Source organism: Mytilus californianus, unplaced genomic scaffold (genome assembly GCF_021869535.1).
Source record: "Mytilus californianus isolate M0D057914Y unplaced genomic scaffold, xbMytCali1.0.p SCAF_4, whole genome shotgun sequence".
Lineage (NCBI taxonomy): Eukaryota > Metazoa > Mollusca > Bivalvia > Mytilida > Mytilidae > Mytilus > Mytilus californianus.
Genome location: NW_026262690.1, coordinates 67160278 through 67186656, shown reverse-complemented (window position 1 = coordinate 67186656; position 26379 = coordinate 67160278). Strand labels below are relative to the sequence as shown.

The 26379-nt window shown below is 32.8% G+C and overlaps 3 protein-coding genes across 3 annotated transcripts in view; 2 read left to right on the top strand and 1 right to left on the bottom strand.

The window, feature by feature from the left end:
- The window catches only part of LOC127738395 (cullin-4A-like), a 34739-nt gene extending 23282 nt beyond the window's left edge, over positions 1-11457 (top strand). The window contains exons 14-21 of the mRNA XM_052249630.1: positions 104-214; positions 2686-2879; positions 4708-4818; positions 5659-5767; positions 6978-7051; positions 8383-8481; positions 10380-10532; positions 11045-11457. Of these exons, the coding sequence (XP_052105590.1) occupies positions 104-214; positions 2686-2879; positions 4708-4818; positions 5659-5767; positions 6978-7051; positions 8383-8481; positions 10380-10532; positions 11045-11140 (947 nt within the window). The 3' untranslated portion in view covers positions 11141-11457. The remainder of the gene's footprint in view (positions 1-103; positions 215-2685; positions 2880-4707; positions 4819-5658; positions 5768-6977; positions 7052-8382; positions 8482-10379; positions 10533-11044) is intronic.
- A 3744-nt stretch (positions 11458-15201) lies between these two features.
- The window catches only part of LOC127738408 (methanethiol oxidase-like), a 36758-nt gene continuing 25580 nt past the window's right edge, over positions 15202-26379 (top strand). Inside the window, exon 1 of the mRNA XM_052249649.1 lies at positions 15202-15323. Coding sequence (XP_052105609.1) covers positions 15320-15323 — 4 coding nt within the window. The 5' untranslated portion in view covers positions 15202-15319. The remainder of the gene's footprint in view (positions 15324-26379) is intronic.
- Positions 21339-26275, bottom strand: LOC127738413 (uncharacterized). Its single transcript, XM_052249655.1, has 2 exons — positions 24447-26275; positions 21339-23799 (listed from the first exon to the last, which is right to left on the bottom strand). Exons 1-2 carry the CDS (start codon positions 24787-24789, stop codon positions 23147-23149), a joined length of 996 nt encoding a protein of 331 aa, XP_052105615.1. The 5' UTR covers positions 24790-26275; the 3' UTR covers positions 21339-23146.

The following is a 26379-nucleotide window of genomic DNA, read 5'->3' as shown; positions in this document are numbered from 1 at the left end:
TGCTAAACAATTTTTTTACTCTTGATAGGTCATTGAAATGGCTTTAAAAGTATAAATGGGTATAGTAAGTTCAGCTTTTCACTGCCATTTTCACTTTGAACAGGTAAAGATGTATTTGAGGCATTCTACAAAAAAGATTTAGCCAAAAGGTTGTTGGTGGGTAAAAGTGCTTCTGTGGATGCAGAGAAATCAATGTTATCTAAGCTCAAACAAGGTAAAATATCAAATGAATGTTAGCATGTATTTTGTATAGTTGCAGTTTGAATATTAGTCCCCTACCGACGAAGTCGAAGAGGACTTTAGGTTTGCAATCTGTCGTCTGTCCGTCTGTCTGTCCATCTGTCAGTCCGGCAAATCAGCTTTCCACACTTTATTTCTTCGTTCTTGAAGATATTATTTGATATTTGGTATATAGTTTTGCCATGACAAGTTATAGATCAAGTTCGAATTTTGTTCCGGTCTGATGATTAAGTCCAGAGTTATGGACCATAACTCAGGACCATATCTAATGTTAGAGTACTATGTTAAACCATATTTCTGTACAAAGGGAGATAACTCATTTTTTAAAAGAAATTCTTTGGTAAATTATTTGAAGAATTTTTTGGCAGGTTTGTTTGTTATTTTGTATAAACTAATTTTCTGAATGCTATATATATATAAAAAAAAATTATGAAGTGAAATCCTTTAATTAGATAATAATCTATTTTTATTAATGTATATATTACATTACTTTGTGTAGATAAAAATTGTTGACATTTTATAGATAAGTTACAAATCTATATTAGTTTGTGACAAATAAAAGAAAAAATATTTGGAACTATTAATTATATTTGATTATAATTTGAAAATAGATATACACTGTATTATATCCAAGGCTTCCAAAACGGTCATTTATTCCGGACATTTGTATAATGTCCGGTAAAAGTCCGACTGGGCAAATCATGAAACGGTCATCTACTTTTTAGTTTTCAAGGCTTTCTTAAGAGACGGTCATTTGAACATAATTCGCGATCTTTTTGACCCAACCTTTTGCCTTTAACAGCCATACATAATGACACATTTCCGTTCATAAAAGTGACATGATCATTAAGTTCTATCAAAACAACCCCTACTTTAATACCTTCTCATTTAAACAAGGCTAATTAGTTGTCGAACAGCTGAAATTTACCTGCTCAGGTGACAGGTAAACTATTTTGAACCGGACATTGATCAGTCTAATCAAAGTTATTTTCTTACATTTCAGCGGTTTGCATCTAATTAATTTAGTCAAAAAGATTTAAATTATCAGATATAAGTTTACAAATATGATTTGATGAAAAAATTAAAAAGGTGAAAATGAAAAATCGTCATAACCACTTTGTTTGAACCAGAGACATAACACTGTTTGAACTAGTACACGTGTGCGCAGGTGTGAAATTTAATTATGCATCCTAATTTCTTCAAAAATTTTTTAAATTGTCATGGATTCCTTTATCTTACGTTTATTTCGAATATTTTCTTGAAGAAATCACGTAGAAAGAGCTACTTACACTCATTCATGCTTTGCAAACGTACACGGAATTTACGTATCGTCTCTGGTCCATGTTTTACCATTGTCAAGATAACATATGGTATTAGATTTAAAAACGAAAGTAAAGTTTTTGACAACGTTATTTTGCACAAATAAAGAGTCTAAGGCAGATATAAGTACGCTGATGTTGCACACTTCGAATGATGCACTGCCAATTTAACAGTTTACGTCAGAACTTCGAATTTGAATCAAAGAAAGTTTAATATCATTTTTTTTTAATGTCAATCATTGGGATGGCCAACTCGGCAACTGATTACCATAATTGCCTTTTGTTTATTTTGTCTTAAGGGATTAAATTCGGGATAATATATAAAATGTCCGGCTGGCTAAAAATAATTTTGGAAGCCCTGATTACATCATATCTAATTTTAGAGAACTATTAATCATATCTAATGTTAAAGTGTTTTCCACACTTTTTTCATCATGCTTGAAGATATTGATTGATAATTGGTATATAGTTTTATCATGACAAGTTATACAGATCAAGTTCAAAATTTTGTTTCGGATAATTTTGTGCAGAGTTATGGTCCTTGGACTTGAAAAATTCACTCATTTAATCAGTTTTCCACACTGTTTTTAGTCATGCTTGAAGATATTGACTTGATATTTTCTTTTTGTTTACACCCTGACAAGTTATAGAACAAGTTAGCTTTTTGTTCCAGTATAATGAATTTTTACCCGGTAGGGAACTATGTATTGCCATGCAATACTCTCAGAATGCTTGTTCTTATTGAAATCTAATAATGCAGATAAAAGCTCTTCACAAACTTATTTGTGAACTTACTTAAAATAATGAAAAACATCTAGGTCAGGAACAGCAAGATACTCAAGGCTGATCGTACCTTTATGAAAGCCTGAAATATATTGATCAAGATTTAATACACATATGGGTAGTTTAATTATCTTTATATATAATATGTATATGTATAATATACATTAAATTACTATAACTAGATTCTTGATAGAAGAATTTTAGTTGCTGTGTACCTAGATTAGGCTTAATCAAATAGGATAATATTAATTAACTCGAAAAAAGTTATTGTTCCCATCAGCTATTGAAAAAAATGTAAAGTTATATTACATGCAGTTTATCAGTCATTGTCGTTGTCTTTCAGAATGTGGAGCAGCATTTACTAGTAAATTAGAAGGCATGTTTAAAGACATGGAACTGTCTAAAGACTTTATGTTGACATTTAAACAACAAATGCAGCATATTGATACCCCTGGTGGGATAGATTTAACTGTCAATATATTAACTATGGGCTATTGGCCCACGTATATGCCAATGGAAGTACATCTTCCTGCTGAAGTAAGTATTGTATCAGTATAGACAACGGTAGATTAGAATACAAGTCTAAATTCAAAGGTCGTGAAAATAGATATTTACAACCCATATAAAGAAGTTGTTACTTTTCCATCTGTCCTGATATATCTCACAACAAAGCTTCTAAAAGGTCTGAGTTTTAGCTAAGTAAGTTTTTACATAAAATAGAGTTGCCATCTGATCTGATTTTGGTTATTTTGAGGGCACTAATCATGAATAAAACCCTTTTTTTATAGTAATGGTAGCAGTATTGTTCTGACAATGTAATCAGTTTATGATATTATTAATATTACATTGTTTGCAGTCAAATTAAAACTGATATTGTGTGAAATTAATCCTGTATTTTCACTCCTCTGATGTCCTACAAGTTACAACAATAGGTGTTGCCAAGATGTCAACGAAGTTGCAGTTCAAGGGAGAGATAGTTGACTGAATAGTGAATTCATATCAATAAAAAAAAAGATTAGATGAAAAAAATGATTACTTCAAGAATTCAAATATCTAAAAATATTCACCTTGAGGTGACTGAACAGTACACTGAGGGGGAGTGTGTGCCAGAGTTATATTTGATTGGTAATCAAATATGATTAGTATTAGTTAATATAGTTGTAGTCATATATTTAGTTAGTTTGCTTATTAGTTCCCTACAAACTAAGTCCAAGAGGACTTTAGGTTTGCACTCCGTCAGTCAGTCTGTCTGTCTGTCTGTCTGTCTGTCCGTCTGTCTGTCTGTCTGTCTGTCCGTCCGTCCGTCCGTCAGTCCGGCAAAAAAGTTTTCCACACTTTTTTTCTTCGTGCTTGAAGATATTGATTTGATATTTGGTGTATTGTTTAATCATGACAAGTTACAGATCAAATTCGAATTTTGTTCCGGTCTGACGATTTTGTGCAGAGTTATGGTCCTTGAACTTTGAAAATTCACTCAAATAATCAGTTTTCCGCACTTTTTTTTGTCATGCTTGAAGATATTGATTTGATGTTTGGTATATAGTTTTATCATGACAAGTTATAGATCAAGTTTGAATTTTGTTCCGGTCTAATGATTTTGTGCAGAGGTGTGGTCCTTGGACTTAGAAAATTCACTCAAATAATCAGTTTTCCTCACTATTTTTCGTCATGCTTGAAGATATTGATTTGATGTTTGGTATATAGTTTTATCATGACAAGTTACAGATCAAGTTCCAATTTTGTTCTGGTCTGATGATTTTGTGCAGAGTTATGGTCCTTGGACATAGAAAATTAACTCAAACAATCAATTTTCCACAATTTTTTTTGTCATGCTTGAAGATATTGACTTGATATTTGTTATATAGTTTACACCATGACAAGTTAAAGATCAAGCTAGAATTTTGTTCCAGTACAATGAATGTTTAGCCAGTAGGGACTATGTATTGCTAGGCAATACTCACAGAATGCTTGTTATATTTGATACAGCTATGATTTTCAGTCTTTAGTATTCAGTTTCATACTTTCCTTTATTGGTCCTCAATCATTTTCCTGTACTGAACCTCATTCAGTTTTGGAGGGAAAGTTCTAGTCATTAGTTAATGAATGCCTGTTTTGGTCTCTGGTTGAATATTTTTCTACATTGAAATTCTTGGTTTAGCATTTTTAGTTGAAGTTTATTTATCTATCATCATTGTCACAACACATTCAGTAGACTAACATAGATACTTTTTTAACATGTTTAGCTCCTCTTTTATTTAAACAATGAAAATTATATAGGTTACCAGTATAGATAGTAAATTGATCACTATTGTCAATAGAAATTTGTAGATTTAATAAAAAATAATTTATTGAAATTATTTTACAGATGGTGAAATACCAAGAAATTTTCAAAAAGTTTTACTTAGGTAAACACAGTGGAAAGAAACTTCAGTGGCAGTCAACTCTGGGACATTGTGTTCTGAAAGCATGCTTCCCAGTAAGTCATTTGTGAAAATAACTAAATTTGAAAAAAAAAATATGTAAAAAGGATGATAAGCACAAAAATACTGGACAGCACAACAGACCATATCAACATTCAACATCTAGACTCACCTCAAAATGGTCCAGATAGCCTGACTTGGTATGACTTGGTACAGTCACAAAATGTGTTGGGGTTAAATAAGTTTTTATGTATACACAAACCTCATGCTTTGCATATCCAGAACAAGAGGATGTCTACTAACTTAAAATTAAATATGGCACATAAGAAGGAAAGCAGTGTTAATGTGTGCTCCTTACTACACTACAAAAATTGATTTTTGGCCTTTCTATTTCTGAACCCTACAAAAATCATTTTTTTTTTTTTTTATTTGATCCTGTTTGGGGTTCCAGACTTGCAAATATCATTTTCGTGCAGGGTTATCTGGACTGCTGTCAATCTGACAGCCTCTTGTTTTTAATTCATACTGAATGAAAGCAAGTGACCTCCACATTTTGCATAAAACACCTGCTGTAAATATGATTACTTTGTAGCTATAATGGATTTCATGTATGTTTAGTCCAGGAAGGAAAAAAAACCTTCATAAATGAAATGTGAAATTCAGCCATACTCAAGGTGTATAATAATGTATAAAGATAAATATTTCACAAGTAAATATTCTAACCAAATTTAAGAAAAGATACAGTAACTTTGCATGTTTTAATTCTCTGATAATTTTATTTGCTACTTGCTAAAAAATGTCAAAATAAATCAATGGAAATAGTATGTTGGAAGCCATAATCATAAAATATTGTTTTGTAAATGATGAGTTAACCACCAGTCATCAATTTTTTTCAGGGAGGAAAGAAGGAACTACAAGTGTCCCTATTCCAAACCTTATGTCTTCTTTTATTTAATGAGGGTGATGTTTTCACATTTAAAGAAATAAAACTGGCTACAGCAATAGGTAAGTCTTAGGAAAACAATACCCATCATTAATATAGAAGATAAATGGCTTCTTGTATGGATCCATGTTGAAGATTAGAAGATTTTTCTCCCTTTTGAAAAATTACATTAAGGTACAATAGATATGTCTAAAAGTTTCTTGGAAAGTATAGTTTAATATTGAAAATGTATAATTCATTTGAAAAAATAAGTGTCACCTTGTCTTATTTTTAGACATAGTTATAAATTACTTCATATTGTGAATTGTATATGAGAATCCATTCTTGGGCAAATAAAACTAAAACTCAGTTAACTAGAAAGTGACAAAAACTTTGGAACATTATTTAAATCAGTCATTTCCAGGAACGGAAAAGATGGGAAGCATTTTTGATACTTAGTATTTCACAAAGTAATATAAAAATTGGTTAATTTGCAGTCATGTCAGTTTAATTATCTCATATTGAATTGAACAAATTCAGGAAAAGTTATCTCTCATGGTAAAATATTGGATTTCATTTATTCTTAAAGGAGATATTTGTAGTATATATCATTAAAGATCAAAATTCCTCAATCGTGTGCATTTATATGAAAGCAAAAGTGAATTCTCATTTTTGTATCAGTTTTGAGAATTTTTAAAGAGAAAAAAAAAGTATTTTTAAGCAGGTGCATTTAAGTAAATACACCAAAACATTCCATTTGTAAAGCATTTTTTAAGGAACTTTAAGGCTTTAATAATAAATGTTGCAGTTTGAAAACTATATATGACGTTATCGTAATCCATATTGAGGATTACAATTTCGATTACTTTCTAGAAATGAAAGAAATTACATGGAATTAGATTAAAGTGATGTAGATAATTTCATTTCATCTTTTCTACCTGTCTTTTGTGTGTACACACAACACAGCTCAGTAAAGTGTACAGGTTTTAGATCTTTCAATAAAGAAAAATAACTTCAGTCACAATATTGTTAAATACGTTTCTTTAATTTATTGAAAATTGAAACAGTGAATGATTTTTAGTTCAAATGCAAATTGAAAGCATACTTCATACTTTGCACCTCCCTCAGTGCTCACCAGTACTTTGATAACATTTTTCTTCAGAACAATTAAAACACAAGTGTAAAATATTATGGATTGGGGATACTTTTCAAAATGCTGCTTTTCCCTGTGAAACACTTACTTATTTGATACATATATCTGATAAGATTTTTTTCATTTTCTTTTATCTGCAGAGGATGGTGAATTGAGACGGACTCTACAGTCTTTAGCATGTGGTAAAGCTAGAGTCATATCAAAAGAGCCTAAGGTATGATATGATTGATTTATATAATCATTTTGAATTATTTATAAAACATAAGCATGTTTTATGTGAACAACTGTCAAATTAATATTACAGAGTATGTACAAGATGGTGAGTCTGTCTTTATGACCCTGCTTATTTTGTACCTTCACAGTGCATAGTATTTTTACTTTTGTAGAATTCAAAACTGAAACTAAACCATTTCTTAAAGTGAATGTTTTAAATAGTTAAACAAATGTTAAGTAGCTTATTTAAAAAAAATTTAAATCTGTGGTTTGTGTTCCTTGAGCTATTTGTTTAAAAACAAACATTGATTTGATTATGGAAAAGTTACCGTAATCGGGCTTGTATAGTTCGCACTGGTGTATTGTCCCCACCCCCTTCTTGCCACGAAATTTCAGGTAAAAAAACTTTTTCTAACTGTTAGAAAATGTCTAATGAAACTCCGGTAATTTCAAATCGTGTGTGGTCGTTTGCGGTATTTTCATGGAAAAACCCGTTTTCCATCATCAAATAGAAGTTGAAACTGCTTGTAAATGATTCTAGACACTTCACGAGTGTTAAAATGTGTCAAAATCACACAAAAAACAATTTAGAAACTTGTGCTATTCAAACTTCCGGTTTAAACATACACGTGTAAAAGAAAATAAATACGGTGAGAGTGTACGGAAAATCCGTACTTAATAGATATCACTAGAATAGGACTTTGAAAGTAAAACAGTTCCATCCTTGTGTAAAACAATGTTTAATATATCTATCACATTAATGTTTGAAGGATCTTAAGTTAAAACAAAACACATGCGTCAGTATGAAACACCAAAACAGAACGAATAACCGATTACGTTTTGTAGTTTATACATCATAAGCTGGTTCTCGGTTGACTTATATACTTTTTTCGTTCCGTTCAATTCAAGCAGATTCCAGTTTTCAGTGAAAAGAAACGAGAAATTTGTAGTGAAGCATTTATTTTTTTAATCTATCAGTATATATTTGATATTGAATAAAAAAACATATAACTATGGATTAGGTAAAATTATTAGTTTTGAAAATGATAAGAGCGCCCTCTACAATATCAATAACAAACATGGCGGAATGTAAACAAACCACCTCGCGAAATCGATTTTTTCTCTTATTACCTGCTTATCGTAGTCTATAGTCCGCACCCTGTCTGGCAGGTTCAATTTTGGAGAATAAAACCGCGGACTATACAAGCCTTTTAAAAGTACATGGAATCGATATAAAAATTTATGTCTTGGATAACAGTTAACTCTTTGGAATAGAAAGATGTATATTTCCTGTAATCAATGATAAAGGATTTTTGTTTTCTATTTTTCTAGAGTAAAGATGTTGAAGATGATGACAAGTTTTTGTTTAATGATGGATTTAAGCACAAATTATGTAGAATCAAAATTAATCAGATTCAAATGAAAGAAACAGTAAGTAAAAGAATAGTTGATCTTTATATACCTCTCGTCTTTTATTCAGTCACTACAATGTTGTCAGAATTAGAATAAATGCAATATTCATTTTAATTTATGCTTTACACACAATTTTTATTTGGAAGGACCAAGACTCTACATTTTTGTTGTTCTATTGTAAAAATTGGCATCTTAGTAACTATTGAAATTGCATCCTCAATATCTCTTGTGTCAAAATTATCAATCTTCTAAAAATGTTTGCTATCCTCTTAACTCTTTATGTGACAATCTAGGTTATCTTCTTAGTATTCTCAGAAATAGTGAAATTAAAAATAAATACATTTTGAATAGTTATAGCATCTTGTACAAAGATGTTCATAAGTTTAAGGCTGTGGCTCAACCATTATGTGTAAAATGGTAATTTTTATGCCCCATCTAGGGGCATTATGTTTTTTGGTCTGTGCGTCCGTTTGTTTGTCCGTCTGTCCCGCTTCAGGTTAAAGTTTTTGGTCAAGGTAGTTTTTGATGAAGTTGAAGTCCAATCAACTTGAAACTTAGTACACATGTTCCCTATGATATGATCTTTCTAATTTTAATGCCAAATTAAGAGTTTTGACCCCAATTTAACAGTCCACTGAGCATAGTGCGAGTGGGCAGGTTAAAGTTTTTGTTCAAGGTAGTTTTTGATGAAGTTGAAGTCCAATCAACTTGAAACTTAGTACACATGTTCCCTATGATATGATCTTTTTAATTTTGATGCCAAATTAGAGTTTTGACCCCAATTTCACAGTCCACTGAGCATAGTGCGAGTGGGCAGGTTAAAGTTTTTGTTCAAGGTAGTTTTTGATGAAGTTGAAGTCCAATCAACTTGAAACTTATTACACATGTTCCCTATGATATGATCTTTTTAATTTTGATGCCAAATTAGAGTTTTGACCCCAATTTCACGGTCCACTAACTATAGAAAATGATAGTGCGAGTGGGGCATCCGTGTACTATGGACACATTTTTGTTTAAGTTAATATATATTGATTACACAACTGTTTTTTCTGCACTGAAGTATCTAGATTATATTATTTTATCCATTGATAAACATAACTTTAAAAATTTTACTATTTTTAGGGGTCAAATATCATACATACTCCTTTAGTATAAGATATTTAACCAATAAAGATTTCTTTAATAAATTCTAATACCAAAATGCTTAGGGGGCAAATATCTCTATTAAAAGTAGATTCATGTTGATAAATTTCATAAGAAAATTTGATTTATTTGATTTATTTTGAGAATGTTGTCTTAATATTGCCATGTATTGTTTTAATATCAAAAAAGGGTGTTTAGTTTGGTCCTTATGAAATTCATGACATACTTAAATTTCACGAAATCTTATTTGGTTATGATTTCACCCTTAAAATGAAACCCAACTAATGGCAGTTCTTTAAATGGGTATTGATATTATGCATGCCTGCTAAAATAGTTTAATTTTGAATAACTGAAAGATTTTATACTACCAAATACTGTTCATTTTGAACCATTCAGACTGTTAAGGATGTGAAGCACAAGTTACCAGTATTTCATTTAAAAAAAAATTGCCCTAGATTCAAACAATTTTTACTAAAGATGTCACAATTTTAATGGAAGATGGTTAAATATGAGATAGCTATGAAAGATTTATGCTTTAACTAATCAAATTTTAACCTTTATTGTCACTTCAGAAGATTAAACATTTCAAGAACATTTCTATTAATGTTACATTGCAGATATGACAAAATCAGGTATTGTGCAATATAACTGGCTGCATAGACACAAGGGATTCCACTGTATATAATTAAATTTACTGTCCAACAATTAAGGGGTGACATGACTTGACACTTTTGAAGTACGCATTTCTTATTTGTTCTTTTAATATTTTACAGCCAGAAGAAAACACCAGTACAACAGAACGTGTATTCCAGGACAGACAGTATCAAGTTGACGCAGCTATTGTCCGTATCATGAAAACACGCAAAACACTTAGTCATAATTTACTTATCTCAGAACTCTACAAACAACTCAAATTCCCTGTCAAGGTAATGTTAATTATTACACTTAGTCATAACTTACTTATCTCAGAACTCTACAAACAACTCAAATTCCCTGTCATGGTAATGTTGATTATTACACTTAGTCATAACTTACTTATCTCAGAACTCTACAAACATCTCAAATTCCCTGTCGAGGTAATGTTGATTATTACACTTAGTCATAACTTACTTATCTCAGAACTCTACAAACATCTCAAATTCCCTGTCAAGGTAATGTTAATCATTACAATTAATCAAGGTGATGGGGAAAAAAATGTGCCGTGTTTTCTTTAGTTAATTTTACTATAATCTGCTGTCGATTTTGTAGATTCCATTTTTACCTGACAAAGTTTTCATTTTATTATTGACATCTAAATACCTGTACATATTTAAGAATTATAAACGAAAGTGAACCAACACCTAGTGAATCTGTAGTAGGGTAGAAGTGGATTCAAAAGTTACTAGTTTAGAAAAAAAGTCCATTCAATCTTGACAACATAGTTTATTTTATTTTACAGCCTACAGATCTGAAGAAAAGAATAGAAAGTTTAATAGATAGAGACTATATGGAAAGAGACAAAGAAGATTCTAATCAGTATCACTATGTTGCTTGATTTAATGTAAAAGTAGGAAGAGAAGAAAACTCCCAACTAATTGTGATTATTTGATGACAAAGTCAGATCAGTGCTATCATCTGACTGTGTCATAAAAACTTTATATTTGTATATTTCAGCACAGATTTGTGTTGAATTCTTATATTTACATCAGTGCTGTTTTGACTTCTTGAATATTTTTAATGCAGGAATTTGAAGCTGATTAGTTAGCTTGAGTTGACTTTGGATTCCTGGATATTTTCACTCTATTTGTACACCAGTTTTCATGTTTAAATTAACTATGTATGATGATGTAAAATATGTGATAATTTTCATTATGTCTTTGTTGTTATTTTTATCACCTTTAACCTCTCCCTTCCCACTGCCAAGTGGTAGGATATAGAAATATACAATTAAATGAAAACATACAGACAGTATTTACATGAATAACAATTTTATTTTGTTTTACCGATACTCTAAATGAGAGATTTTTAACTTTTTGATAAATAAATTGTAAGAAAAAACAAATGTTTGTAATAGTGTTGCTTTTTTTTTCCGGTGATGTCATTGTGAAAATTTTCAAAAATTTGCTGTACAATGTAAATAATAAAAAAAACAAGTATTAAATGGGCATTCATTAGCTGTCAAATTCATGTTTACTGATTTGACTCAAATTCTCATATTTGATTTATAACATACTTAATCGTATATCCAAATTACAAAAAGTCTAAAATAAACAACTAACAATGCATGGACTCGATAATATATATCAACATTCTGTGTGTATTTTTGTCTAGACACCATCTAATTAACCATCGAGATGACCTCCAAAGACTACAGACGGTCATTTCACCCGATGTAAACATACATATAAATATAAACAGATAGTGACCACGTGCAATTGGACTTTTCTTAGTCTGTTTGATTTCATATTGTAGGTTAAAAAGTATGTTGATCATTGTTTTTACCTGTATAAGAAAGATTTTTTGTGGATAGAATCAGTCAACTAAATGGTCCATCCTTGTTTCACTTTCAGTGTTGACATTCTTTTCCTTTTAATAGCTGAATACATGCGTAACCCATCTCCAGCTAAGGGTTTAAATTGAAGGTCACATGAATACGGCGTCATTGAGGTCGAATTATTCTTTTGCAAGTGAATAATTCATCTGCGATGTTTATTAGCTTATTTTGACAAAATTGAATCAAATTGACTGCTGAAAGAGAATTAATATTTCATTATTTCACTTTCATTAATGATTGAACAAAATAAAATCATATTTTATTTTTTTCTATATCTCATAGCTAATGCCCCTTTAAGAATCTGTGCTTATGCTATTTATCTGTTTTTAAAAACCAGCTAAGGACAAATTCCTTGTTAAGATTTTAATTTAAAAATCAAGCAATCGAGCCAACAATTTATTTATAGTTAGTCTTGGCAGCCTAGATTCAGTGATGCATAAAGGCTGAAAACATAAGTAAAACAAGGACAACAAAATGATGAAAAAAAACTCAAGGTATATTCCATAAATATAATGATAGAAAAGAAATGATAAGTGATCTGTCTCCTTCTAGATCTGGCAAAGACAAAGGGGATTATAGTTTTGTTCTTTATCTGTCTGCCTTAGAAATTTCTTCATTTACTTCTGTATTAAAATAATTTTATCTTGATTTGGGTATAAGGCTAGTCCTCGTTAGCTTTTGCCAAAACTTGTTGTACATTGACATTGGAAAGGTACTTTAATATGCTTTTGATAACTTTAAATTCCGATATTATTGTGAAAATTGCAATTTGATATATTTCGCAAAATAAAAAATTTCCATAACATTTTTTATAAGCAACATTTTATGAAATTGCAATAATTAATCTCTAATTTGTATCCTTTTTCCGACAATTGCAATAATAGATACATGAAACAATTTCTGAAATAACACTGTTCATTTTATCCATCATTTTTATCCTGATAACCAGAATAAAAGGTATACAGGAGAATGTACAGAAAATATCACTCCAGAAAAAGCATTGAATTCTGTAACATCTATATTACAGATAACATTAACACAGGTACTAGATAAACTGTTATCAAAGAATTTTCGCAGGTTGAAGTTCATAATCTGCTGATCTTGAAGTTATCCTTCTAATACTACTGTTGATTGCCACCTTAGAGTGAATGTGATACTGGCAAGTTATGAACAGTGAAGAAAAATATGATCTTGTGTAATGCCCTTATTAAGTTTTTGCACAGCATTCCAATAAAGCAAAGAAGATGGTACAGTGGATATATCAGCATAAAAATCCAGCTTCAAGGTTTAAAAAGAGCAACATCAAAGATTTGAAATTGGGTGTGGCAAGATAGAAAACTTAGTTTATGTGGAACAATTTCATGTCTTAATTTGGATGAAAAAAAAATCTTGCTGCAACAATTGGGCAAACTATTTGATAAAAGCTTCATATTTCAGAGGATAGAAGACCTAGATGCTTCATACCTTGTATATGGTGTGTTCTGTTAAGTTTCTGTCTGTCCATTGTCCTAGACCTTATTTTCATGGTTTCAATCAGTACAAGGTGTACAGGTCTGTCCGACATGGTTCATCTGGCCTTGACCTCACTATCATGTGAGCATTATGTTTTCATTGTTAATTCTATAGTGTTATCATAGTGTCAGCTACTATAAGGTTATAATAGGTTAACTATATGTGGTGTATTGAATGATTACAATCACAATTACAATGTATACAGGTCTGTCTGTCAGATTTCATCTGACCATGTAATCATAACATCTTTCATTGGTCTGTTCCGTTTTTGCGTTTTACCCAGTTTCTCAGATACTATAAGCAATAGGTCAACTATATTTGGTGTATGAATGGTTGTTAGATATACAAGTCTGTCTGACCGGGTTCATCTGACCTCGACCTCATCATGGTTCAAAAGTCAGCACTGGTTTCATGGTAAAGCCCGTTTCTCAGATACCATAAGCAATAGGTTAACTATATGTGATGTATTGAATTATTGAAAGGTACATGTCTCTCTGGTAGATTTCATTTGACTTTGACCTAATTTTTATTGTCTACTGGTCATGACCGTCTGACGGGGTTCATCTAACCTTTATGTCATTTACACGGATCATTGATAAAATTTCATGTAAGAATTCATGTTTAACATTTTTCTCCCAAGATTTTTAACGTAAATTCAATCATGATCAGTTCAGCAGGCGAGACTTGTTTATACAGACAGGTGCGACATCCAGAGACAGCAGCAGCATGAACCAACTTTCAAACATAACAATAATTGCAGAAGACGACTGATGTATCGTTATTTTTTATGCATCATGTCCTGAAACTCCCATTCAGGCAAGAAGCAAAATAAGTTTTAGGATTTTACACCATGAAATGCTCAGCAGATGAATGTGTTTTGAATTTATCCAAGCCAAAGGGGGAAGATCTCGGGTCATTGCTTTCTACATTTTTGCAAGGAAGACCTACACAAAGGTTCAGCACTATTATATGAAGGAGACTGTCCTATGCGATTTTTTGTTTCATATATGTATCATATAAGGGATTTATAATTTTCAAATAATTTAATATTTATTTTCAACTTATCCCCAATCAAAAAATGATAGGTCATGTTATGTTCATAGGTGGCACTATATTTTCATTTCCCAAATTCGAGAATAGTTGGCATAATCATCATATTTTCAAACGGTTCATCCAATTCTAGGGCGTTTGAAAACGAAAGAATAGTTGTCTGAAGAACATATTTCTACGAAGTAAGTTTTCTGCGATAATGAATGAGGTCATCGATGACCTCGGGTCAATTCTTACCGGACGTATTTAGACGTGCAAATGAAGGCTGCGCCACTGGACACTATATCTACGTTTTACCATAATAAATATGTTTAAATTATAGTAACCATTGCAAGCAAATTCAAAGCTCTAACAACCAAAAAGGGATCAAGAAATATGTTTTGATAATGTATAAATTATGACCAGCATTTATTTTTACGGACAAGCACATTTGAAAAATCTTAAATAACCATAACTAGAACGGGGTCGAGAAATAGGGCACTCATTATAACATACTTTCAAAACGACACAGGTAATATTTGTTTTAGTTTTAACTTATCAACTATACACGGATCTATGTACAATCACGTGTAGTCCGTGTGTGTAGTAAGACAGATATTTCCTTACACAGTGCACAATATGGGTAGGTAATACTTTATTATATGCAACTTTTAATTCATGCATATCTTACATTTTGCAGAACTGAAAATAGATAAAATCATAATGCCCATAGTTCGGATATGCCAAATATGTCACGTACTCTTTGTTGGTGTTTTATTGAATGAAGCTGCATAAAGAGTGACTTATTGTATGATGGTTTATAGGGACCCTTCTGCATGTTCTGGATGTGCCGTTTGGTGTTATTCCTCACAGTTGAAGAGACTGTTTTGGTTTTTCTTGCAATTGATCAGCGTTTAGATACCATATTAGCTGTTCATTTTCCGTTTTATTAACTAGAATTTCCTTTCCGTTGTCTCGTAAACATCAAATCTATATTGCATCCGAATTAACCCGTTTTTCGCCTTGCATTGGAAAACACTGAAAAAATAATTCCTTGCGTAATCTTGCATCCACCATATGTATGTCGTTATTTGACCCTCTTAGAAGCAAACGTTCTAATGTGTCCATACATATGTAATTTTATCGATCGCCTAGATGTCAAGGTTTTCTTAGAGGATAGTTGGGGGACTTGTTGCATCAAAGAGTGTGGCGTTATTTTAGCATACGACAAAGTATCGTCACCGATCAGCGCTTGAGAGTACAGAAGCTCTGTGCACTTCGAAAAATCATATTGTGTCATTTAAATTACATTAAAATGGACAACGTGGGAACTTTACAAAAGGCTTAACTTTCTTCTCCCAACATTTCCGTCTCTCTAATCTTTTAACAGTACGAATACTCTTTTCTTCATATTTATGAGTGGTATATTTTAAAACATGTTAATGCATATCATATGCCTGTAATTTGACCCTCAAATTATATTTTATAACATAGAAGGAAAGGTACTAGAAACGATAAAATTAACAGTGAAACAGCGAACGACAGGTTATTTTAAAGTCGAGAAATTCCTTACAACTTTCTTTTGCTACAGCTATTATACGAGGCTCTTTCCTTTTTCTTCACGAAAACTACGAAAGAGCCGAATCATGGAAAAAGTAGGGAACCCTTTTTATACTAGTATGACGGCGTTTTATTTAACTCCTAGAGTAAAAACTCTCCACAACCATTCTGGAACAATATAAAAGTAAGGAGTGTGGTATGATTGCCAATGAGACAACTATTAACCAGGGTCCAAAATGACGTTAAGGTCACCGTATGACCTTTAACAATGAGCAACATCCACACCGTATAGTCATAAAGTAAGTTGTAAAATGGTCCGACACAATCTAATTAAAACAAGTTTTCCCTAGATGGTCAAACAACCTCATTGGAACTCCGCATTTGCTCCTGATTTTCGTTTGGTTGTTTATATTTCTAGCGTTGGACAAATAAACAACCGAACGAAAATGAGTAAAAAGTGCGGAGAACTAATTTTAATTAGATTGGCCCCGACATGACAAAATGTGAATCAATTCAAACAAGAAAACCATATGTATGACAAAATAATTAACAACAACCACAGAGTTACAGGATCCTGACTTGGGACATGCACATAAAGGATGTGGTGGGGTTAAATATGTTTGTTAGTGCTCAATCCTCCTAATCTGAGACAGTGGGGTGACTGCACTCAATTTATCCTACTGAATGCTTATTGGCATGTTATTTCCGGTTGTCAATATTACAGAAATATTCGTTGGGACAAGAAAATGTGTGGTGTGGTCGATACATCACATTTTCAAACAAGGATAGGAAAGGGTAGGACAATCAAGTCGTAACATCGGTCACATGTAGTCTTCGTGAAATATTTACCACAAACTTATTAGGGCCCCACCGAATGGCGGACGCCCTATGGTGATTAGTCTGTCCGTCCGTCCGTAACAAATTGTGTCCGCTCTATATCTAGAGAACCGTTATGATTTCAAAGTTTATACTTGACATGTATATAAACCAACACCAGAGGATGTGTTATAATTTATGTACAACTTCCTAGGTCAAAGGTCAAGGTCAAAAATTATGGTTTCAGTTGACAACCCCATGTCCTATGGTAAAGATACCAATTTTTTACCACACGTTATTCACAGCGGGACCCACAGAGATGGCTCTCATCTCAATGATATCTAGTTGTGTTAGCTTTTATTACGGATTTAATATCATTCTACTTCAGTTTGCTTTTGAATGTTCATTTTTTACGTTATATCAAAACATTGCTATTCGTTTAAAACTCATTTACCAATTTACAGCAAAATAATAGATGTAAAGCGATTGACATTAGAGTACATGACAACATTTTTTCCCACTAATGCAGTAGATACAGTTTCAGTAACTGCGAGCATTCTTTAAAACGCTATTAGGATTTTTCTTTTTTTTTTTGTTGTTTTTCGTGAAGATGTGTGTTCCGGAATTATTGAACTTAGAGATTTTTCTGGATTATTTTCATTGTGCATTTTTCTGTGTGCCCTTTTGTTATTACACAGATCTGGATGAAAAAGGAAATCGTTGAGTACTCACTAGTTCTATCAATGTCCATGCTTATATGCACTTATTAAGTTAGGGTCATGTTGATGGTTGACTTGTCTTTGTTTATATTTAAGTTTTCCGTTTAACTTGTGTTATCATAGCGTCTTCATAAAATGCCTGAGATTTTCTACTTGGTATATTTTACTCACAGGTAAACGAAGGATCGTAGGTAATCACTGGAAGTAATCAATGAAGCCATATTTCTAAACTCTAGCAACTATAGACCTTATCGCTATTTGGAAATCTGCGCCGCTTGACCCGAGAATCTGCGCCTCTTGAACCATATATTTGACGTCATACAACAATCACTTTTCCAATGTGGCGTCAGATATTTTCCATAATGATGTCAACATTTTACGGGAACCTTTGTGCGGACAAATAGCGATAAGGTGTATTGACGTAATTGAATAAGTAGGGCATCAATGTAATTTATTTTGTTTTGTGATATTTTTTGAAATGTCTATATCGGACTTTTCATCACAAGATTAGCACGTCAAAAAATACTGTGACCTTGAAATCTAGTATATGCTAACGTTATATAAAGATCTTGACTGTTCTTATAATTTTTTTTGTTAAAAGTAGACAATCGTATTTATTGCACTGAAACCCAATTTCTTTTATCATTCATTTATTACACGTTGTGATGAATAAATATTGGAAATCTGAATAAGTGTAGTGAGGCCACACTCAAAAATATTTTGGTTTGCCCAAACCCTACCCAAAGGTAGAGACACTGGGAAGGTAGGTTGGCAGTTTTGAATTGAAGTGTCAGATGTTTTTACTCTTCATGCTTATCTGCTTGACGTTAAAAATTTTCACATCAGGACGATAAAACATTTTGAGTAGGCAGCTATTTTCTGGGTAGGTAGGGTAAGGGCAAACAAACATATTCTTTTTTATTGTCTGAGCTAGTTCTATTTAGACTGGGTTTGATTACAAACGTTTCCTTGATCCTGGTCACCGTTTCACAAAAGGTCGTAGATCGTGAAATAGGTCGTACGACCATGTTGACGATATGCGACCGTTTCACAAATATTTACGATTTACGATTTACTATAAATATTGGTCGCAAATTCCCGACTGGGTATAAGCAGTCGTAAATCGGAAAGTTTGCCAATAGCGGGGAAATATGTGTCATGTCATGTAACAATGGCTGCATTTTTACTTTAGCTTTACGCGAACATCTAAAAGAAAAATTACTTCAAGAGATAAAGGAATCATTACACCGCGAGTTTTTGAGATGTAAAATTTTACAGTAAATTGTTAATTGAATAAATTGATGAACGTACAGAGGGTTACGATAATGGAATTCGTAGACTTGCGAGATGTTCAATTGTCAGTCTAACATTAAGAAGTCATGCAATTCCAGCCCTTCTGCGGTTGTTACATCCTTTTATTTTTGAATAATTTGAGCTCCTACCATTCTGTCCCAACAAACAATTTATCTCCCTTGAAAGACTTTAAGTGGTTGTCGTTTGTTTATGTGTTACATATTTCTTTTTCGTTAATTTTTTGTACATAAATTAGGCCGCTAGTTTTCTTGTTTGAATTGTTTTACTTTGTCATTTCGGGGCCTTTTATAGCTGACTGTGCTGTATGGGCTTTGCTCATTGTTGAAGGCCGTACGGTGACCTATAGTTGTTACTAGTAATTTCTGTGTCATTTGGTCTCTTGTGGAGAGTTTTCTCATTAGCAATCATACGACATCTTCTTTTTTATATTCAAAAATAAGAAACAAAACGATAAACGGTCATGTATTATGAAACGTGTTATTCATCTCACGATTGAATATTTGTTGAAAGTCTTTACTCTTTTTAAAATACATGGATTGTACTCCTTATAACAAATGCTCAGTAGTGCCGGAGAAAGGTCCAGACAATGAAATTTGAACATTGATATTTGAACAAATTAAGTTTAAAATGCACAGAGATAAGAATGTAGAGATGTGGGTGATACGTCAAAGATACAACAATCATCAAAACTAAAAAAAAAAAAAATCTCCTGTATTTGTTTATCCCACGAGGTCAACATCTGAAAATCGTTAAATTGGAATATTTTGTATATACATTTTTCAACATTTTTCATATGTCTTGAAGACTTTAGAAACAAAATTGCGAAGAGGTAAGGACAACAATTTCCACTGAATTTATTTCACATCATGGCAATCTTGTTACAAAAAGTCTTCTTCGATCTTTTTTTTTTTTGGCTCATCCCGACAGTGCAGATTAAAGGATATACTCCACGGCTCCTGTGTAAGTTTTCTTGTTTAGTAAATAAAGGGGAAAATACGCTTAAAAAGTTTCGTTGTAAAAGGTTGTAGCTTTTAAAATGTTACTAGTGACTTTTTTTTTTATATTTCAGGCTTTCTCTTAGATTGTTACATTATTTGGAGAATTGCATTTAATGCCGATCTTTAATTGTTTCTATTAAATTTATTCACAATTTTTATATAAATTCGTGACGATTTAGAACTTGTCTAATGTTGAATACTATATGTTGCCCTCTAAGTGTGCTTATGTGGTTTCTTCTTGTTTGATTGCTGTCTTATTGACGTTTAACCCCTATGGTATCGACTCCGTTCGGTCCCATAACACGTTGTCCCTAGGTTCGTTCGCATCCAATTTTTATGTCGGTATTGCCCGGTCAGTGGCGGATTCAGGGGGGGTGCAAACTAGGCAACGTTATGCGGGGCCATGTAAAAAGTCTATGAATTAACCATACGTGTAGCTTCATAATGGGGGCCCAGGCCCCTTGTCCCCTTGCAAATCTGCCTCTGCTTCAAATCATCACTTTTATAAGCATTGTAAAGTTTAAATCTCAACCAACTTTCGTTATCCAGTATGACGCAGACCTGAGCTTTTTTGTGGCGAAGTCCTTTATTGCAAGTTCAATGAAAAAGATGCAACTAACTAGGTAAGCCAGATAATATCAAAGAGAAATGTTTAAACAATCGTAAACATTACAAACAAAGCATTTTTATTACTTTAATTTGTGTTTAAAAAAAGTGAATCATAATATAATTTATCAAAGTTTCAAAATGTTTGCTTTCTAAACTTTTTCCTCACTTAGCTCGTTACTGATGACCTTTGTTTTTGCAACACTTGACCCAAACAAGAAGTTGTCTAAGTGACTGTTTTTTTTCCGGATTGGTCTAAAGGTAGCGATAAGGTACGTGTATTGTCCCTCCGGTTGAGTCAACCTTATAAATCAAAGCGACAAATAGTTTTAATAATTAAATTATTTTTCTTTTCAAGTAAAAAATACTCAGAATATGTAAAAGTTCGGAACAAAATACCGGGCCGGTTGCAGAAGACTTTGAGAAAAAGACCATCGCCGAAAACAACTGAGCGTTTTGTTTAGATTTTTATAATGAGTAAACATGTAAAGTAAACAATTTTTGCAAGTTAGTTTGTCCCAGTCCCAGATTTCTTTTGGAAACAAATAAAAAAAGTGGAGAAATGTTACAAATCTATGAAATGCAGTAGATGTAAATACCTTTTTAACACCTTTCAGTAGGTTGTCGGAATCAGGACAACTGACCAAAGACAAATCGGACCAAGACATCTCGGACAATTTTAAGAAAACTCGGACCACTTTCAAAGACAACTCTGACCAGTTTGAAACACTGTTCAGACCAGTGTTTTGTCTAGATTTGACTGAAGTTGTTTTATACGTATACATATATAACATTAAAATTAAATCGAACATTTGAAAGTATAGACCCCTTGATAATTTTGTTTAAATATTCTTAAGATTCTTATGTTATCTTTTAAAGTACACGTATGTCTGTAAACCCAATATTAGATTTAATGCATGTCAAAACATTAAGCGATGAACATTTACATTTTTCTTTAGAAATAAAGTAGTTATTACTATATATATATAAAAATATTAATTTTCGCGAACCATTTAGGTCACGGAAATTCCATTTTTTGCCATCAGTAAGGAGAGTTGTACAAATAATGTGAATACACAGAACCCCGATCCAATTCATCTTTTGCTAAAAATATTTATCATTTTCTGTTTTATATCTCCTAACATCATTTCATTTTTCTCTAATTTCGATTAAAATATGCCAAAACCTGCAGTAAAAATAGATGTATGCCCCAAATAAACATTCCCCGATTGGTTGAACTACTATGGCGTCGATGTAAAGCAATGCAAGCCTCGATGTAAAGCAACGCAAGCCTCGATGTAAAGCACACGCTTCCCAAGAGTAAGGAGAGTTGTACAAATAATGTGAATTCACAGACCCCCGATCCAATTTATCTTTTGCTAAAAGTGTTCATCATTTTCTGTTTTGTATCTACCAACAACATTCCATTTTTCTATAATCCCGATTTAAACATGTCGAAACCTGCAGTAAAAATAGATGTATGCCCCAAGTAAACATTCCCCGATTGGTTGAATAACTGTGGCCTCGATCAAGCACACGCAAAAATTTCCGTTGATATGTTGAACTTCGACCCCGGGATTCAGCCGAGGTAACCTTCAGCCGATTCACATAGAGATTTTCTTGCGCTCAAATGTAATTCTAAGTGAAGTATACTGGTAAAGTAAAATTATATTCTTTTACAGAAATATTTACACATTTTATCATTAATGTATTGTCATGCTTCTGCATATTTACGCTGAGCTTTAGTTAAATATAATTCTATACAAATTTTGTTACGTCAAGCATTAAGAGTAAGAATATATTTCGCGCCAAAACAAGAAAATAATCTGTGTCACAAAATAAGTTTATCAGCATCTTTCTGAAATTATCCAACAGAAAATAGCGTTAATTATAGAGAAACTTTGGTGAGTATTACTTATTAATGTTAAGGTTCTCCAGAGGTGGTTCTCTACATCTTCTTGGTGGTCAATTTAATGGGCTATTCCAGAAATAAACCATACCCCCCTATGGAAGACATCAGTTGTGAAAAAAAAAATCCATGGAAATATTTTTCACCATTGCCAGAATTTTCTGGAATTCCAGCATTTGAAATTATAATACTACTTAAAAATCCTGGAATTTTTTTCATGATGCTGTCAATATGTCAGGAAATTTGTATTTTATAAAAAAATATATTACATCATTCTCGATTTTAATCCTTTTTCAATTTAACATTTTGCACGCCAAACGAGTGTTTCGTTTACAAAGTAGTCATCAGTGACGCTCGAATGAACAAGGATATCAACTGGATCCGATACTACAGTTCTTCTCTACTTTTTATATTTAAACCATATTCTTTTCGGAGTCCTATATAAACGTTTCTAGGATTATTAGGTGAAAATGTTTCCAACGTTGTTAATACACTTAACCGTTCTCTTTCAAACTTGTTACTTAACATTGCTTGTTCATAAAAATCAACCGTTTCCTTTGCAGCCTGTTCGAACGAAAGACGTGGGCTTAAAACCAAGTTTATGCTTTGCTTTTTCACAGCATATTGGACCTCTTGTAACGGACGGAAATAAGTGAACAACATCTTCATTGTCAGACACTTGAATATCAATATCTTGCTTTTCCATATATTTTTTCATCATTTCAAGAACTTCTGGCAGCGTTGGCGTCTCATCAAAAGCAAAGTTGTATGCTTCGTCTAAAAGGTCTTTGTCATAATTCAAACTTTGTGATACAATTTTTGCAACGTCTTCAACATAAACGAAGCTCATCGGAAAGTTAACAAGATTTTTCGGAATAGATATTTCTGTCTCTAAGTATGGTGATAATCGCAACCAAGCCTGGTATATCCACCAACGGTACGTGTTATCACGTGATCCAATAACATCACGCAATCTGATGAAGAAGTATGGCATCCCACCTTGCTTTCTCTGTTCTACCAAAACCTCTTCCCCTGAAAATTTCCGATGTCCGTAATCATCTTTCTTGTTCAAAATCTCCTGCTCTGGTATATCACCCGGTCGTACAGAATCGGTCTCTACCGTTGGCCGAGTATGGTTTTTCGTGCAGACCTCGTATACAGAGTCAGAACTGATGTAGATATAACGCCCTACTCGTCCTGCAATTAAAAAAATCATATTTGTGCACGCCAAAGACACGTATTTAATAGCTATTTTTTTGTCAAATGCTTTGCATATGGCAACATTTTCTGCATTTAGTTGGTTTGCATGTATTAAAAGGGGGGTTCCTTTTTGTTTGACAACTAATGCTTTTGTAACGGGACTTAAGGTTGGACCCCCCCCCCCCCCCCCTACCTTTTAAAATGGCTGGATCCGCGCCTGAAGTTTGAAGGTTTATTGCAATTATCATAAATTTTGTTATCCATGTTTTTAATTGACTTTGATACGAGTCTTTATAACTAATATAGATATATAGATTAAAGGATAAATGTGCCATGTACATAACAAACTAAGATCTCGATGCAAGTTACCGGCGGAATTAGTCAGTGTTGCACCTCATCCTTTTATTATTTTTTTTTTATTTATTGAAATTCACTGGATATATTTATTACATTGGTTGCAATAAATTACCTTGCCTGATTTCTCAGTGAAATGAAAACCGATAATTTCACATGTGAAATGATACATTATAAAAAAGATAAAATTGAGAACAGAAATGGGGAATGTGTTTATTATATGACCTAAAATAGTATTGAGGTTCTTTTCATCCGAACAGAACCTCCGTAAAAATATGAAGTCGACTTACCTTGCAGAAGTTTCAATGTATCCTTGATCATATACGGATCAAAACCACTGAAATCTACAATTGCATCATAAAAATCATACTGTTCTGCACTCCAGCAATCCATTAAACTTTTCATTCGATCACATTTCAAATGCTTTATCCGTGGCTTGATAGTATCGTCAGTGTCCCAGTACCAGTTTCCTCTGGTAACCAAAGTCAAATCGTGTCCATTTTCTAGCATTTTATTTACGCTGGCTGCACCAATAAGACCATTTCCACCAAACAGCAGCACCTTTTTAACACCACCCGCGTTAGTCCAAAGAACAAGAGAGAAGAGTATTATAAATGATATCAATAAGCCCATGATTTCTAACTGAACAATACTTTCGTGTCTCCACTTTTAAAAACAAGATAAATAAAGTAAATGGCCTTGATGTTCAGTAGTTGTTGTTTGTTGATGTGGTTCATAAATGTTTCCCGTTTCCCGTTTTTTATATAGATTTTCCTGTTTGAATGGTTTTACAGTTAGTAATTTTTGGGGCCATTTATTATAGCTTGCTGTGCGGTGTGAGCCAAGGCTCTGTGTTGAAGACCGTACTTTGACCTATAATGGTTTACTTTTATAAATTGTGAAGTGGATGGAGAGTTGTCTTATTGGCACTCATACGTACCATATCTTCTTATATCTATTAAGAGATAGAATGTGTTGAGATTTTTCAATTTTAATATAAAACATGATCATATTACAGGTGTAAATGATAACATTAATATTTGCATTGATCCCTGGTTTGCAGTAATACTAGATTACAAGGATCATCACCATCTTAAGGGACAACCAATTGATTTTCTTGGGTGGGAAAAAAGGGGGGGTAGGAGGATTTTGAAAATGAATATCCCAGTCTGGAAGGACCTGATAAAATATTGCCCAAAACCGGATAAAAATGAATTATCTGCAACACAAAAATGAAGGAATTTTTTTATGTGTACAAAACTTTTTGTATGTTGATTTGTACCAAAGTCAAGTCGAAAAAAAAAACCAACTTGCATAGCATTAGATTAAACTGCAAAAAAATCATCCTGTCCACCACTGTCATATCCCATGCAGTATCTTTTCTGTGTCTTGTATATATAATATTGGTAAGAGATTGGCAAATGATAGGGTTTCCATTTCATAAAAATGTTTAAAGTTTGAATGTTTTCTGTAACTTAATCAGTAAAACCAGTATCATGAGTATGTCTATTCCTTATCGAGACAAAAGACTGACCTTTCGTATGGGAGGTCTGGGCATGGAAATGAAGGAACGGGCAGCGGGAGAAGAAAAGGGGGGTAAAAATGGGATATGTTGGAAAAAATATTCTGTCCGATTTTCGTCTGGGAGCAAGGGAAGGGAAGAGGGACTTGGGTTATGGAGAAGTGGGAATAAAGGACCCCCTAAACCCCCCTCCTATGGCCTTTTCAGCTACCGGTTTAGTGTGTCGTCTGCTTGAAATCTACGAAAGTTACCCGGGATTGTTTTACCAGATGATTAAAGCAGCAATAAAAAGGAGACATAACACATATTTACCCGTGAGGCTATCATTTCAACCTTTTCTCGTACAACCAGCACGTCCTACTTTTATTAACTGTACAATCGAGAATCCAAAAATCGTTTATTTACGAACTGACAGGTGCGTGTTGACTCCATTTTCAGACCTTCACATAAAAGAGCTTTGGGACAGAGGTCGGTAATCGGATGTCGGTGCGGAGAGATTCCGAAACGTTTGTGAAACACTCGTTAACTTGGTCGGTAAATTATTCTACGACCAGTCGTAAATCGTACGATTTACGATCTTTTGTGAAACGATAACCTGGCTTCAGAACTTACATATGACGACGTTATCTGAAAAATAAGATTGCCTTGTAAACCATAACGTGTAAACATATGACTGTTTTGGTGATTCTGTTTATTCCCAT